Source organism: Dreissena polymorpha, chromosome 1, assembly GCF_020536995.1.
Source record: "Dreissena polymorpha isolate Duluth1 chromosome 1, UMN_Dpol_1.0, whole genome shotgun sequence".
Classification (NCBI taxonomy): Eukaryota; Metazoa; Mollusca; class Bivalvia; order Myida; family Dreissenidae; genus Dreissena; species Dreissena polymorpha.
Genome location: NC_068355.1, coordinates 140,868,389 through 140,885,511, shown reverse-complemented (window position 1 = coordinate 140,885,511; position 17,123 = coordinate 140,868,389). Strand labels below are relative to the sequence as shown.

The window sequence follows — 17,123 nt, the reverse complement described above, 5'->3', positions numbered from 1 at the left end:
GTAAGAAAAGACAACAAGACACAATGTCTGGCGTCCTTGTTCGAACGGGTGTTTATTGAATTGTATGCATAAACAAGACAATCATTTTCAAATACAGTCGATAAAACCATGCCGCTTTGTTTTAATACGGAATTAATTAAGCGAATTCTTATATAACAAATACTAGTTCTCTTGAGTGGTAAATTGAGTATGCAAATTTTGTAAAGCTTATTTCTTCGAGATAATAACACTATTTAACAAATCATTGCCTATCCGATTATCACTATATATATACATGAAATTATTTGAGAAATGAGCTTCAATAATAATGCGAGGAAGGAGATACATGTAACAAACTTGTGTGAACGACTTATCCAGTCTAGGGAAGGAGTACCCAAGTAGTGGTGACGACATAGCTGACTCACGGGAACAACTTAATAAGTCGTTTAGAATGATATATCTTACACTAATGATTGATAACATACTCGTGGTAACGACCAATCAGAATATGTATATATATTTAAACGTAATTATATGGCAAATCTGCTCCTAATCCTCCTCACACTTTAAACACACACGAAATATATGGTGAATGTGCTTTAATATTGGTCTTAATGAAAGAATGACGTTTGAATTCTATAATAAAAATATGTTTGCAATGGTGTTTGTACTTATTACTCAATCATGATTTGCTTTATCGTGTCATTTCGTAAAATGACCGTTTAAATAAGGTATGAAACTATTCGTGTCAGAGAGAAGTAGCATGCTTATGTCATAAACAGTCTTATTAAAGAACATATGCATAACGTATTTTCAAAATATTCGGGATTCCGTTATTGATTGTATATTGAACAGTCGTTTTTATTCAGGATGCTGACTTGGTTTGACTGAGAGGGGGCATTGTTTATTAAAACTCGCTTATTCTAATGGAAAGTATGTATGTTCTGTATAATTATGGAATAACTTATTTTTGCTTTTTGTTCTTAGCGTCAACTCCTTGGCATTGGCTCCCGCTCTTTTGAAAAATGAAAACATATCTTGTAGGTCGGTAATAAACCAATGTCTAAGTTGATTCTACGAGTTGAATGTCTTGAAAGCAACTGCTTCATGTCATTACTGATATAATTGGCTGGATGTTTTACTTCGCATATGCAAAAAAGTGATCCCCTGCTTCGATGTTAATCATGACGTATAAAGGTCCGCATGTTTCCAACTGGGTTGCGATTCTTTGGTTCAAAGCTACACCAGGTCATAACTTTAAAAAAAAACTGCTCACATTTCCATATTGAAGGTGATTGTATGGTTTTGTAAATAATGTATACAGAAATATTTGCATAATTGCATTAAATTGCCTAATTTTAAATTGTAGACACAATCTTATAACAATAAAAACAACTTATTAAACATAATCACTTTCAAGAGATTGCAACATTTTCGACAACTTCCATTTCCTGCAACATGGGTCTTGCAGACAGAAATTAAAGAAATATTTCAAAATATCCATGTGTTTTTTTTTTTAAATATGATTGAAGCCTTTGACCGTTTAGACTTATAATCGACCCTGTGGTAGATGCGCATCTGTGTTAAAAGGAAACGTTTACATGCGCTCGATGAACCGTGCATGTATGACACAAAAAGCATGTTTTGAACATTCTGGAACGACGACCGCTTTTCACTCACGACGCATACACATTTAAGGTCTGACTGATTAATGAAAGCACACATCAATTTTTAGCTCGGCTGTTTTCGTAGAAAACCCGAGGTATTGTCATAGCAAGTTCGTCGTCCGCCGTCAGCCGTCCGCCGTAGGCGTCGTGCTAAAACCTTAATATTGGCTATTAAATCAAAATGCTTCCACCTACAACTTTGAAACTTCATATGTAGATGCACTTGATGAGTTCTAAACGCCACGTCCAATTTTGGGTCACTAGGTCAAAGGTCACGGTCACTATGACCTCAAAAAAATAATTACCTTAATTACCGTTTTATATTACGTAAATGGTAAAACTGTAATTATTTGTTGAACAATCTGCTGTAAAAGCTGACTTTATTGACCGACGTCAATCAAAAATAATAGTCGGCAGATAACCCCGCCCTCACAAGCATTCTCGGAACCGATTGGACGGCAAAAAACACAGTTTGGCACCCAGAAAGTAACCTGAGAACATAACTACCACTAACACCACCACCATCAGCCTCTTCTCCACCAATACCAACACCACCGTGACCAATACGACCATCATCATAACCATCATCACCACCATCAACAAACTCATTATCACCATCACCACCACTATCACCATGACCATCATCACCACCACTATCAACATCACCATCACCATTAACCACAATGATCTCCATCAATCCCATTATCACAATCAACACCACCATCACCACAACCACGACTTCAATCACAATCACTACCACCACGCAACCAACACCACCATCATCATCGCCATCGCCACCAACACCACCACCACTAAAATCACAAGCACCACCACCACAAGCACCACCACCACCACCATCAACACCATCACAACCAACACAACTTCCGGCACCATCACCACCATTACCGTTACCACCATTACCAATACCACCACTTCAATGACAAACACCAGCTTATCCCCACAACCACCACCTTCAACAACACCATCACCATCACAAAAAGCTCCATCACCTCCACAACCACAATCACCAACACGATCCCACTTTCATCACCCTCGCCACCACCATCACCACTAACACCACCATCACAGCCATTTCCATCACCATGACCGCCAACACCACCATCCCCATCACAATTACCACCACCACCACCATAAAACCATCATTTTCATTACCATCATCGTCGTCATCGCCCACACCACCACCATCACCACCACCATTCCATTCACCATCACCACCATCACCCTAAAAACTTTCATCACCACCTATATCTCCATCAATACCACCATCAACACACTCAATTCATTCACCATCACTAACAGAGCCACCCCAACAATCAGCAACAACATGAAAAATAACCTCCACCATCACCACTATTACCATTTCCACCACCATCATCACCACCACTAGCACAAGCACCACCACCAACACCAACAGTACCTCCATCACCACAACTATGACCCCTCCCCACTTCCATCACCATCATCACCACCATTGCCCCCTTCACCACCAACACCACCATTACCATCATCCACCATAACCACCACCATCACCTTCATCACCATCATCACCACCATCACAATCACCACCACCATCACCATTACCACCATCGCCACCGCCATCACCTTCACCACCAACATCACCACCTCCATCACAATCACTAACACCATCACCGTCATCACAAACACCATCATAATCATTACCACGATCACACCACAGCCATCACCTGAACCATCACCACCATCTTCACCAACATCACCAACTCCACCATCAACACCATCACCAACACTACAAACCTTTACAAATGGTATCACTTATATTTGTTTTTACAGTAATGGCAGAGATGACGGTCTTCAGTCTGTTATAAGTGACCTTCAGCGGTTGGCCATGGTGTATCGCAGCCCATGTAGAGTTCCGACCCGTATCCCAATGCACGGGCAACTGTTGAACAAACATATGTTGGAGATACCACCACGACGTATATTGGATACATACAAAGAATACGTCGCCAATATTTTTTGTCCAAATATATAGATTAAATTGTTAAGTGTTCCAAATGACCATGTGCTATATTTCTTCCAAATTATTTGCAGATAAATAACATAAACACGTTTTAGCATCTATAGGTAAACTAGAATGCGTCCATTTGCAACTAAAGATCAGAGTTTACGTTATACTGATGCACTAAAAAACGAGATAAGATGATGCAAGACCTTACTTGCTGTCTTTGGTAAACAGTTTTGCTGTTGGAAAACAGAACGAACACGCTTTCGATTAGACTTGATTTTCAGCGCTAAGGCGTTTTAACACTGTTTACGCTGACTCGGACTCGCTTTCGCACCATCGACCCACGTCAGTGAGTTTACGCTTGCGGGCAAACATTTGTGTCCCTCGCTGTAAACTGAGGAGCCTTGCCCGAGTTTGATCTCCAACAATGTTAAAACGTCCTAGCTCTATAAATCAAGTCGAATGGACAGTGTTGTCTGTCTGCATACGAACAGCAGTAATGCTTTCCAAAGAAAGCCAACGACAATGTCACATCACAATTACCTCTTTGATCGTACCTATCTAACGTCATCTTTGACCTTTAAAAAAAATATCACTTATCTTTGTATTCACAGCAATTGCAGGTATGACGAACCACACTTCAGACTGGTATATGTGAACTTTCAGCGGTTGGTCATGGTGTATCGCAGCCCATTTAGAGTTCCTGCCCGTATCCCAATGCAAGAACAGTTGTTGAACAAACATATATTAGAGATATCACCCATGACGTATATTGGATACAGAGAAAAAAAATCCCAAATATTTTTGTCAACATCTATTGATTAAAGTTTAGAAGTGTTCCTATTGACAATTTGCTATATTTATTCAGAATTAGTTGCAGCGCGAAAACCTTCTATTTACGATAATTTACAGTGTTGAAAGTTCAAAACGATCCGTTAAAGTACATATACACATTTAGGCGCACATGTTAATTGTTTAATACCTATCTTTTTCATGGGGAATACAAAACACATATAAATTTGTATTAAGGTTATGCGTCTTTTTTTATTAATATCATCATGTTTTTGAATACTTCGAGCGGATAATTAGTCACCTAAAACTATTTTGTTTCAACTAGTTTTACAGCTTCATTATGTATTTTTTTCAATTAACTAAAACACATTCTAAAAACGTATCTTTTTCACAAGCACCGTCTCAATTGCAAAGCACACACCGATACAGCATGCGTAACACTACTTCATATTTACCTTATTAGGTGAACTACACATCCATCCAATTCAATATCCCGACAACGAATGGTATAAACAATCAGGTTTCACACCTTGCCATATCACCTGATCACATCTCAGAAAGGTGCAACACGCCATTAGAACAACTCAACGGATGAAGTGGTGGTTCATATTTAACCCTTTATCATATAGGAACGTATTTTGACGCACGTGTAGTCACATAGAAAATTAAATTAAAGACCATTCTTACTAAATTCAAATTTAAAGGCTTCATTTCAAACTCGTAGAAACTGATGAGCAGCAAACAGCATAAAACTTGAACAGACTGCGAGTTACTAACAAAGGCATTTTAAATTTGCTTTTGAGTGGGAAAGGGTAAATCGGGTGAAGGTTTTATACGGTAAAAACATCGTCCGATTTCGAATAAGATTGTGTTGGCATCTAGTGGTAGGAAAGGCACTGAGCAATGTTCATCTATCATCTAGGCATTAGGCAAAGACTGTGCAGACATCGGACGGCCACCTGTACAGAAATCAGAATTTTAATGCGGCGGAATAAACTCGATTCCTCTTTGAGCGAATTCACTTTGCAATAATGTACAATCCTGCATGAGAAAGATCCTGTAGGTTAAAATCAAAGCACAGGAGCGCCATCAAGACATTTGTCGGTTCCCGCCGGTCTGAAATCTCCTTATTACGGAGGTCATTCATCACCAACAGTTCGATTCCCACTTAAATTTGATCGAGCAAAAGATATACACGTTTACAGCATAGCGGTTGTCCGAATAGTCAGTGTACGGAATTCCGGACTACTCTCTGCTTGTTCAAACGACACAATGACACAAATTGTGGCCCGGTTACAATTACGCGTTAAAATGCATCTCGCAGAATTTCAGGGTCTGTTCTCGGTGACTTAATCGTCAGGGGAAGACATATCACTAAATCGTCAGGGGAAGACATCATTGACTATCGATATACACAGTTTTACTTTCAACATGAGAAAAAAACAACACAAATGTTTGCGTACTCGGTCAGCACGTCTGAAAATCGTTTCTGAACGCCTGAATAGGCTACCCTTATTTGCTGTATTTGCTTATTTGAATTCAAGTTTATATCGAAAAACGCATTGTGCTAAAATATGCCATTTACAACTCGCAATGAGATTTTTAAAAATCCGCGTCATGCGAAATGGGTCTTATGCCATATGCGCCCATCATAGATATAGCCCACCCAGCCTGCTCATCTCTCAGTCTGGTCAGGAGATACATAACGAGACTATAACAAATTGAGTGATTTTATAGCGGACAGCATCACCCCTGACCAGACTGCGCAAATGCACAGGCTGGGCTTGAGCTACGCTGGCCGAAACGCCATAAGACCCATTTTCGCATGACGCGGCTATGAATGTGTTAATTGAATGTTTCGAAAGAAAACTGCGTGTAAGATATTAACATACGATATAATTTCGATGGTGAAGAAATACACTCATAATAAGCAATGTGAGGACACATAGGATGTGAACACCCGTAATATAATTTGTATCTACTAACACGAATGTGTTGTTTGACTATAATAAGTTATTAACACACATTTCATGCTGTGAATATGCGACTTACAAGTGAAAACACACACACAATAGACTAAGTTTAACTTTTGTTTTCCATTTAGTTATTTAGAAAGAAACTTTCAAACTTTATTTCAAAGTCAGCATTTTCGCAACTCGTATGCAACGTGTTATAAGTTGAGAACTGTGAAAATAAACAAGCTTACTATTTTGTTGTTATCACCCGTGCAATTGAGAGTACATGTGAAATTGCCGCTACCTGTTGAGAACAAAAGAACGTTTCCCAGTCATATCAAATTTAACCCCGATGTAGTATCACGCACTAGGTTATGCAACGGATGTGTAATAGTGTATTGGACTCTCGATATTAATAGCCTCAAATTATGACTTATGAACGACCTGTGCTCAACGCAGAAATACCACGTGATTAAGACGCAGCAGATAGTGGAATATTTTAATCATTCATAAACATTCTCTTCCGCGACACGCATTTTTTATTGATTCGTTTCTATATACGCTCCGTTAAAAAAAAATATTCCATTGAACACGATATTCACATTATGTTTCCATTTATGAACTAATATAGTTGAAGAACTAAAAACTCTGGCATAAATTATACAACGCTTTTTCGGCGCGGATACGGAAGTTTATCAGGTTTATCGGAGTTACAAAAACTGGCTTGAAACGTGTGGTATTAACCTTAGTTGTTCGCAAGCGAACTACTAAAAACCAAAAATAACTCCAATTAAAGTAATGGGTATGTTTATATATACCAAATCGGAACAGCATGTACACAGTAGTGCATAAAGTAAAGATATCGAGTGCCAATATTACGCAAGCTTTTAAGTTTCATGACACTGGAGCTGTGTAAAGTTAGAGTTATGTCACATTCCTACACTCAAATCCCTGCCATGAAGCGGTGTAGCTGCATTAAAGGGGCCGTCCGACAGATTTTGGCATGTATAGAAGCTTGTCATTAAAAGCTTTGATAAATTTAAACATTTGAACTAAAAATCTACTGTAAAAAAAAACAAGAATACAATTTTCAAAAAGGAAAAAAACTAAACCTCAACAGGGCTCGAACCACTGACCCCTGGAGTCCTGGAGTAAAAAGACTCCCACTTAGACCACTCGACCATCTACGCTCATATTTTGAGTGGATGTATTTTATAACTTTCTAAGCAATTCTCGAAGTTTCCCAAAATATCGTTTCGCGTCGATACGACACTTTATCTGTTGGACGGCCCCTTTAAAGTAACATCATTCTCAAAACCAACGAAAATTTCGTAAAATATTTCGTTAAATAAACTTAACCAATTAAAATCAGTGTTCCGTATGGCAATTGCCGAAATTTCAACGCCAGATGTGGTCTGGTAAAATTGATGTTTGTAGATACAAAATGCTCGTTGTTTTCCCATTTTAATTTCCCGCAACGATATCTATCCATACGACACATGAACACTAACATGGTGTTCGTGTGACGTATGAATAGATATATTCGCGGGAAATTAAAATGGAATTGTGTCACAAATAAATAAAAACGAGCATTTTGTTTCTACTAAAATCTATATAATCACACCACATCTAGCATTGAAATTGTGGCTATTGCTATAAGGAACACTGATTGTTTAGGTGTAACTTTATTTTACGAAATACTTTACGAAATTTTCGTTGATTTTTAGCGTTATAGAGACTTTAAGTGGAGTGTGAATATCAATACAAGCAGTGTAAGTGGCTTCTTTGTTAATTATATAGAACAGAACAGAACAGACATTTGAACAGGACCCTAACCCTGTATAGCAAAGTTATTTTTATTAAAGAAATGTTCCGTTCTGGGAGTGGTATGATCGTGCCTTTGGGATTAGGGCACGTGTCAATAAATATATACACAGTCATTTGTTCTAATCCCCAACTTTAGCTAGAGTGCATTAAAGAAGCGATGAGCGTAATCTTGTTATCATTATGGTGGTAAACCCATATAAACATTTTACTATATCAAGATACAGAAGCATTGTTTACAGAACATGAAGACGCATGCGCGTGTTTTCGTTGGACCACTGCAAGTATTTAGTCGTAGTTTGGTATCTTAATACATTTATAGTTTTTGCATATTAAAGAAAAAGACACAGGTTTGTACATTCCTGTCATATAAATGTTGATACCTTATTGGAAGCATTGCGAATAAAAGAATAAAGCCGTAGGCAATAATGACATCATCTTAAACCAGAAAGAACTAAACTATTCTGAGGAGAAGAATAAAATCAAAGTACTGATAGGACTGGTGTGACGATGCTTTTGAAGAGGATTGATATAAAAGCATCTATATAAGTTTATTTACATCACTACAATTGTGTATGTGGGTAAAAAAAATTTGGGTAGGAAAAAATGGGAACGATATTTTGGGTAAAAAATTATGCCAAAAAAAAAATTGGGTACGAAAAAATATTTGTTTACAAAAAAAAATTGGGAAGAGAAATACAAATTGGGTGCGAATTTTTTTTTAGGTACGAGCAAAAATTGGGTACGAATAAAAATTGAAAAGAACAAATTGTTATATTCACCGGTGAAAAGAACACATTTTCGGAACTCCTTTTTCTATTTTTAGATTATCATAAATAATTATATATGTATTTTCTATGATCACGAGTGAATTAAAATCGACATTCCACCGAATCCAACACATTTTGTTTTTATTTTATGCTTTTTCACCGTTTATTTATATTGTAAAAGAGTTTAACAGGAGAATTTCGCTGGTATAATGACGTCATTTCGTCACACTAATGACGTCGTTTTGTGTTTTGAAATGTATTGAGGCACGCGACAAGAGAAACTCTGAGAAATGGTTACTTTTAAGCAAAAGGGAAACAGCTGTTAATTATTTTCTTGAAAAAGGGACATAAAAGAAACAGAAAATGTGTTCATGTCGTTTGTTATTTCACTCGTGATCATAGAAAAATTATTTGCTGCGCCTCTGAAAATATATTTTAAATGATCACTCGTGAAATAACAAACGATCTTACACTGACATGAACAAATATCCTCTATATCAAACAGAGAGATTCCAATTTCAGCGCCTGAAAGAACACATAAGATTCAAATAAAACAGTTCTTGTATTGTACTTGCTTGTTCACTTATATGTGATTTCTGGAAATTGTATTACTATTTAATTTAATAAATGAATATCATAAGAAATTTGGGTTCTTGTATATATTTCTGAATTCATCACAAGTATCATCACTTTTATCATCATCATAAATATACCTATCCTCATTCCCACCATCGTAGTGAAAAACAACTTCAGCACCACAGTATCTTAGAACCATTGTCGTGGTAGTAATCATATTTATGAAAATGCAATATCAACCTGTGTGTAACGGTAACACTTCAGCGTTATTGAAAAAAAGTTACATCGACTGAATTTTCATCGAGGCAAATGTTCTGACCAAGTTTTGTAAAGATTGGACGATGCATGTGGCATATAATTTTAAAAAAAATGTAAATGTCGACGCCGTACGCCGAGAGGCGTACGAATGGCGAACACAACAGCTCATAACAAATACGTGGTGCTCGATTGAGCTTAAAGGCTTAGTGAAGTGTAATATTGATTTCTATTTGGTGTATATCCGATCTATATACTTTTCTTTTTGACGATATTGGAGTAGAAGAGAAGTAAAAGCATGATGTTTAAATCTTAGAAACTGACAACCCCATTTTTAAAATAGCACTTCGACAAGTAGTTCAATTAACATGAATGCATAGTTATCTGTATTTGATATGTGTAAGTGTTGATTCCTTTGATGAGTGGAATATTACCATTTTGATGATTTTGACAGCCTTATACGGTATATCGTTGTATCACAATAAAAACTTGCACGATGGTGTATACCCTGTTTCAATTTTTATAAGAGGTATTCGAAAGTTTGGAAACAAAGAACTAAAATGAACAACAACATGTAGATTTAACGAAACACGATTGATATATGAAATATAAAGTTTTGTTTCAGGCTTGGGTTAAACATTTTCTCAGAAGTTAAAAATGGTCATAGCTAGATTCGAACAACGGACCTTCCGATTCCTATACCAGCGCCCTATTCTATGACCATTGTTTCAGTATCACTACATTTACTGTTTAGAAAGTTAAACACATTCACATACAACAACAAACCATTTTTGTATTATTACTTTTACAGTAAATTGTTTGATATTGTGACAAATTGATTGTGTTAAAATATGAAAAGTATTTATTACGCGTCGTATGTCAGTCATTGCAATTTAAGAGGCCTTTTCACGTTTTGGTAAATTGTGAAAATTATAAAAAATGTTTCGGATTCGCAAATTTTCGCTCTAGTTATGATATTTGTGGAAAGCAGTAATACTGAACATTTACCATGCTCTAAAATATCCATTATATGCATCTTTTGTTGATTTAAAAACCAGAAAATTTTAAAGCGTTGCGACGCGAAACGATTGGATAATTTGGAGAGTTCTATTGTTGTCGTTATATTTTTTTTTGATACTGCGAGTATTGCTTATATTAAGTATGAATATATCACTCATTGTATAAGCACGGATGGCCGAGTGGTCTTAGCGATAGGCTTTTACTACAGGGGTCAGTGGTTCGAGCCCTGTTAAGAGTTACTTTTTTCCTGTCTGTAAATTTATTCTTGTGTTTTTTTTTACTGGAGCTTTTTAGATCCAATGTTTACATTTATCAATATAAAGCTTTTAATGACAATCTTCAATACATGCCAAAATCTGTGAAAAGGCCCCTTGAAGTTACACGTATAGTTTATTTTATCAAGATACAGAATGAGAATGGACTAGCAGTCGAAAAACTTGCAAAATCGAGGTCTGACACATCTCGACAAAAAGACGAACAGATGTTGTCCAATGGTGTCGAGTGGAAACCTCTAAAATTTGCATATGATATATGGAAAGGTCTTGTTTGTATGAGGTTTGTTACCTATGCCCTGTGCGATTTCATCAGTCGTCTCTATACAACCTTCACGTTGAAGGGAGGCATGTGATGATCTCGTATTGCTTGATAATTAAAAAGATTTTAATGCAAAACGCTCAAGTTGAAACTAACGCACATGTTAACATGACCCACATTACATAATGTATTGAAATAGGGATCGAAAAAAAATTCCGGAATTAAGGTAGGATTTTCGAATAAGCATAAACATAAACGTTTGACCTTAATGTGTTAAGTATTTCAATGCGTAATTTGGATAAAGCGTTCTACATCCCAAATGCATTTTTCAAATTTTATAGAGAATGGCATTTAGGTTCTGTGGTATAATGCGATGTTTCAGAAGATTTTGTTAACCGAGTCATGGTTGCGCTGCGAAACACAACCTACGCTAATTGTAGTGCGTATACGTCATGCGTATACAAAACCCAATTACTGTTATAGAAAACACTTGAAGCATACCAGCACTATTATATAGAATAAAACATGACCGTATAGCACGTGGTACAGCAATTCCGCATTCAAATTGTCCATTAGAATATCGCGGAAGAATATTGTGCTTTGTTTGACTTAAAAACGCGTATTTAAGTTAAAATTTACAATGTTAATAAATATCACTCTTTCTTAGGGCTCGTGTAAAAAAGTTGGGTTAAAGTGCGCTACAACTAATTGATTGGCTGTAGTCGGAATGACGCCGTTCAAAAAAGAACGATAAATATGGTATGCCATTTTTATGGCCGCAAATGAGGGCATATAGTGATCGAACCGTCCGTACGTACGTCTGTCTTTCCGTCTGTCCTTCCGTCACACTTTGCGTTTAGGTTTCGCGTTTAGGTTTCGAAAAATGCTTATAACTTCTATGTCCATTCACAAAGCAACTTGATATTTGCCATGCATGTGTATCTCATGGAGATGCACATTTTAAGTGTTGAAAGGTCAAGGTCAAGATCATCCTTCAAGGTCGAAGGTCAAAAAAACATGTATCAAAGCGGCGCAGTAGGGGGGCATTGTGTTTCTGACAAACACATCTCTTGTTTGAACCTATTATGCACTTTTTGAAAATACATTTAATGTTCAGCAAAAGTAGTACCTGAAAATCTGGAAAATTAGCGGTTATCATTTACACATTATTTTATGCTGTACAGTCGAACATTTATTCGTGTGCATTAACTCATTTTCTGGGCTGGTGTGTTCAACAAATACTAAATGTTTGGTTTTGCAACAAAAACGAGTGAACGTTACGGTATCGGCGTCGTGGATGAGCCGTGCTCTGTGAAAAGGGTGTTTAATGCATGTGCGTAAAGTGTCGTCCCGGATTAACCTGTGCAGTCCGCAATTGTATTCATGGACGACACTCTCCGCCTAAACTAGATTTTTGCATTAGAGGCTTTCTTTAAACGAAAACTATAAAAGCGGAAAGTGTCGTAACTGATTAAGTTGTGCGAAATGCACAGGCTAATCTGGGACGACACTTTACGCACATGAATTAAACCCTCTTTTTACAGAGCGAGGTTCATTGATCATTTCGATGTTCATAAACGACAATACATTATTTTATAGTATCTTTAATATATTGTAAATTGCATGCCTCGTTCGCATTCATATACAATTTTAAGATTGAAAAAAAAATTGACAGTAAACTTGTTATAACTCGCTTTAAAATGTTGGCGTGGTTACTTACGTCGTGTAATTAAAATAATCTTAGTTCATTTCATCTTATCACGTGTACTTTATCAATTAAATTCCTAAGGTACCGAAACTCAAAGCTTATGCAATAACTAGTGTCATGAGGGAAGCGTGCTCTGATAGTCGACAAGACGACACCCATGGCATACCTGTGTGCGTATTTACAAAAGTTAAACAATCGTAATCTTATGAACGACAAACATAACCGTTATAACAGAGTTATAACTTTGTATTGCACAATATATTAGTGTGGAATTTCAATTGCTCGTTTTCACTTTCATATAATACTCAACGGGTTGCAAACGAAGCACAGGAACTAGTCATGGAGAAATACTTGCCCATTCTTGCAATTATGTCTTTTCTTGTTTCAAGTAAGTCACATGTTTAGTGTTGTCATCTACGTGCCTTTTGTATAAATGCACTATTATCATAATCCGGATAAATTTATTTGGTTCACGTCAAGAATGGCCAAAATACTGAAGAATTTAAATTATAGTTTTCGTATGCTATATATCTTACTGTATTAGACTTTGTTGCTTTATATGATATTTGCAAAATTATTCTGGTATTAGACGATGTTACGACTATCTTGATAACTCTGTATACTACTAAAAATCAAATAGTTTGCCTCATGTCACTCTGTACGACCCATGTCACCCTGTGCGACCCATGTCACCATGTGCGACCCATGTATCATTTACAGCATGCTCAGCTATTGTCTGCGTCGGCATGCCAGATGGAGTCTACGAGACCAACTGTCAGGCTTTCACAAGATGTGTCGGAGGGGAGACGGAGATTGTCAACTGCGAGGGGGAAACTGCTTACAACCAAGAAACGAAACAATGCCAGCGGTAATTATGCGTTTTATTCTATTTATGCCCAGCATCAAGAAAAAGGCCTTGGCAAACAGCGTAGACCCAGATAAGACGCCGCATGATGCGGCGTCTCATCAGGGTCTGCGCTGTTTGCTAACAGGAATTTCTGTAAGAAATCATCTAAATATAGAAATAAATATACTAGACATCTTTAATTTTGGAAATAAATTGATCCAATTTAGAAGGATGGGAGAGTCCACTAGGCAGAAATCGGTTAAAAGTAGTTACTTTGCCACATATATGGTATAGTAATGTTTTCATGATTCAAGTACGCATCTTTGATCTTTGATGCTTTGATTGACTAGTGGTTGCGCTGCTTTCTTATGTCATTCAATATATAAAAAAGAATTGAATGGCGCTTAATTTCCAGTTCGTTTCGTTTGAAGTCGTTGACAGAATATAGCGTGTTCAGAGCGGCTACACGTGGCATGATAAAAAGATAAATGTGTTATTTCTTATATTATTTGCTGATATTCACAGTTTATATAAAACTGATACCGCTTTTGATTGAAATTTTGAAAAAAAATGTTGTACTGTACTTCGTTTTAATGCAAGAAACAGTATTGAATTCTGAAGTATGTGTATATCTAAATTTTACCATTTTCATGATCAGTTTATTATGAACAACAAACATAATACATAACACTATTCATATCGTTAGTTGAATGTTTGTGATATGTGTCTTGTGAACATCTGATGCTATTATTTATGGTGTAATTTTAAGAGTAAGCTTTTCACCCATTTATGCCTAGCGTCTAGAAAAATGGCCTTGACAAACAGCGTAGACCCAGATGAGACGCCGCATGATGTGGCGTCTTATCTGGATCTGCGCTGTTTGCTTAAAGGAATTTCTGTAAGAACTATTCTAAATATAGAAATAAATATACTAGACATCCCTTATTTTGAAAATAACTTGATCCAAGTTAGAAGGATGGGAGAATCCACCAGGCATAAATGGGTTAATTTCCAAATGCGTGGCTGTCCAGTTTGCGCAGTTGTTGGTACATTCGCCTCTCACCTTGGCGGCACAGGTTACATCCCCATGCTCGGAAGCATATATATTTGGTTAGTGGCCACCCCACCATACCGGACAGGTGGGATGTCCACTGGGTTCTCAGGCGTCCCTCAAACCCACCATACCGGACAGGTGGGATGTCCACTGGGTTCTCAGGCGTCCCTCAAACCCACCATACCGGGCAGGTGGGATGTCCACTGGGTTCTAAGGCGTCCCTCAAACCCACTATTCCGGAGAGGTGGGATGTCCACTGGGTTCTCAGGCGTCCCTCAAACCCACCATACCGGACAGGTGGGAAGTCCACTGGGTTCTCAGGCGTCTCTCAAAGCCACCATACCGGACAGGTGGGATGTCCACTGGGTTCTCATGCGTCCCTCAAACCCACCATACCGGGCAGGTGGGATGTCCACTGGGTTCCCAGGCGTCCCTCCGCAGTCCATTACCACACAAAAATAGAAAATAATTCATTAACAGCTTTATAGCTGGAAATTGCAGCTATACTACAAACCTTCGTATAAATTATCGTGAGTCTTGTTAGTCAATTAGCATTTGCGCAAAAATACACTCCGGGTCCTAACTTACTGCAGCCGCAGGCCTGAAAGTACCTAATACTACATGTGTGTATTTCCAAATAACCCCAGACACGCTAATTATTGTTTATAAATAAACCACATGTGTATGTATCAACTTCAAATATCTTCGAACTGCGTAAAATAATCAATGAAATCATTTTGTAAATCAACTACACGTTAAACTACAATGTGTTTACATGCATATCTCGAATTTTCAGTCGATTTAAATTTTGCTTCCAGAAAATGGGACGTCCCGCCCCCTTGCGGAACCTACCGCGAGTGTTCTGACCTGAAGGATGGGTTCTATCCAGACATGGAGACCAACTGCCACTCGTACTATATTTGCGTGGGTGGGGCGTTCCTTGGCCACTCGCTTTGTCCTGCTGGTGAGCGAAAAGTTTTCAGTATTTCAGTTGATAAGGAATCATCAAAAAAGCGCATAAATGTAGTCATATCTTATAACTATGTGGCGAATAGAAACATTGTCTTATGTGTGTAGGAACTTAACGCATTTATGTGGCATACTTACGGTTCGGAAATGGATTTGCGTTACACACTTATACCATATTTCATTTCCATTAAATGATTGTGTCTGTGTTTATTAAAAGCAGGTGACCGATTGATCATACTAGCAATGTTTTGAATTTCTGATTATATCGTTTTGCAGGTTTGGTATACAACCGTTACCAGGGTGTCTGCGACTACAACTACAACGCCCCGCCCCCTTGCGGCATCAACGCCACGGCTGCCCCCGGGATATAGATGATAACAAGCCAAATATTTTGAAATCATCATATTACATACACTGAAATGTCTTTGTTAGTTTGACGCGTGTATTACTAACGACTGATTTATGTACTTTTCTCTCGAGTGTTGCGTACTAGTACAATGTATATGATATTGGCTGAAACTTGTCTGGCTCTATTTTAAGTAGCTATGTGCGTTGTTTCTTGAATTATCACTTTGCACATTACCTTGTCTAACTTGCTTTAGCTTAGAAAACAAAATGTTCAATTTTGTAACAGTATTTTCTGAATAAATTTTCTATTTCTATGAGAATTGTTTAAATTAACAGTGTCAATTTTATGCAAACAGAGCGTTTTTGCAAGTGGATATATGATACGCGAAATAATTCAACTAGGGTAGTAAAACATTAATAACAAAACTATTACCAAGTAATATATGTCCCCTACCGGCTCCACCATTGTCAGACATTTTTTTTAAATATTTGTTGCCATAGCAGCCAGATTTTTGACGTAGGAACAAAATGAAATGACGTGCATAATGTCCATATTGCCATCTATCCATATTTAAAGTTTCATGAAAAAATATTAAGAAATTTTATAGTTATCGCAGGATCCAGAAAAGTGTGACAGACTCACAGACTCACGGACTGACGGACACACAGAGCGTTAACCATAAGTCCCCTCCGGTGAAACCCGTAGGGGACAATAATCAAATAGATTTCGGCTGTTTAAATGCAAGTATTGATAGCAATAAACAAAGCTTAACAATGTATCGATTCTCAATTGCTATTAAAGTCACGGTATAATAAATAT

At 37.3% G+C, this 17,123-nt stretch overlaps 1 protein-coding gene across 1 annotated transcript; it reads left to right on the top strand.

The window, feature by feature from the left end:
* Window positions 1-13,210: 13,210 nt before the first annotated feature.
* LOC127867294 (uncharacterized) lies at window positions 13,211-16,617 on the top strand. The gene is made up of 4 exons (XM_052408351.1): window positions 13,211-13,473; window positions 13,806-13,953; window positions 15,805-15,950; window positions 16,232-16,617. Exons 1-4 carry the CDS (start codon window positions 13,425-13,427, stop codon window positions 16,324-16,326), a joined length of 438 nt encoding a protein of 145 aa, XP_052264311.1. The 5' UTR covers window positions 13,211-13,424; the 3' UTR covers window positions 16,327-16,617.
* Window positions 16,618-17,123: the final 506 nt, after the last annotated feature.

Bases quoted from the DNA above. Each gene is read 5' to 3' on its own strand.
- LOC127867294 (XM_052408351.1), top strand. From the start codon at position 13,425: ATGGAGAAATACTTGCCCATTCTTGCAATTATGTCTTTTCTTGTTTCA. The intron at 13,954-15,804 runs GTAATTATGCGT...TTTTGCTTCCAG, and splicing joins GAAACGAAACAATGCCAGCG to AAAATGGGACGTCCCGCCCC. The intron at 15,951-16,231 runs GTGAGCGAAAAG...ATCGTTTTGCAG, and splicing joins CCACTCGCTTTGTCCTGCTG to GTTTGGTATACAACCGTTAC.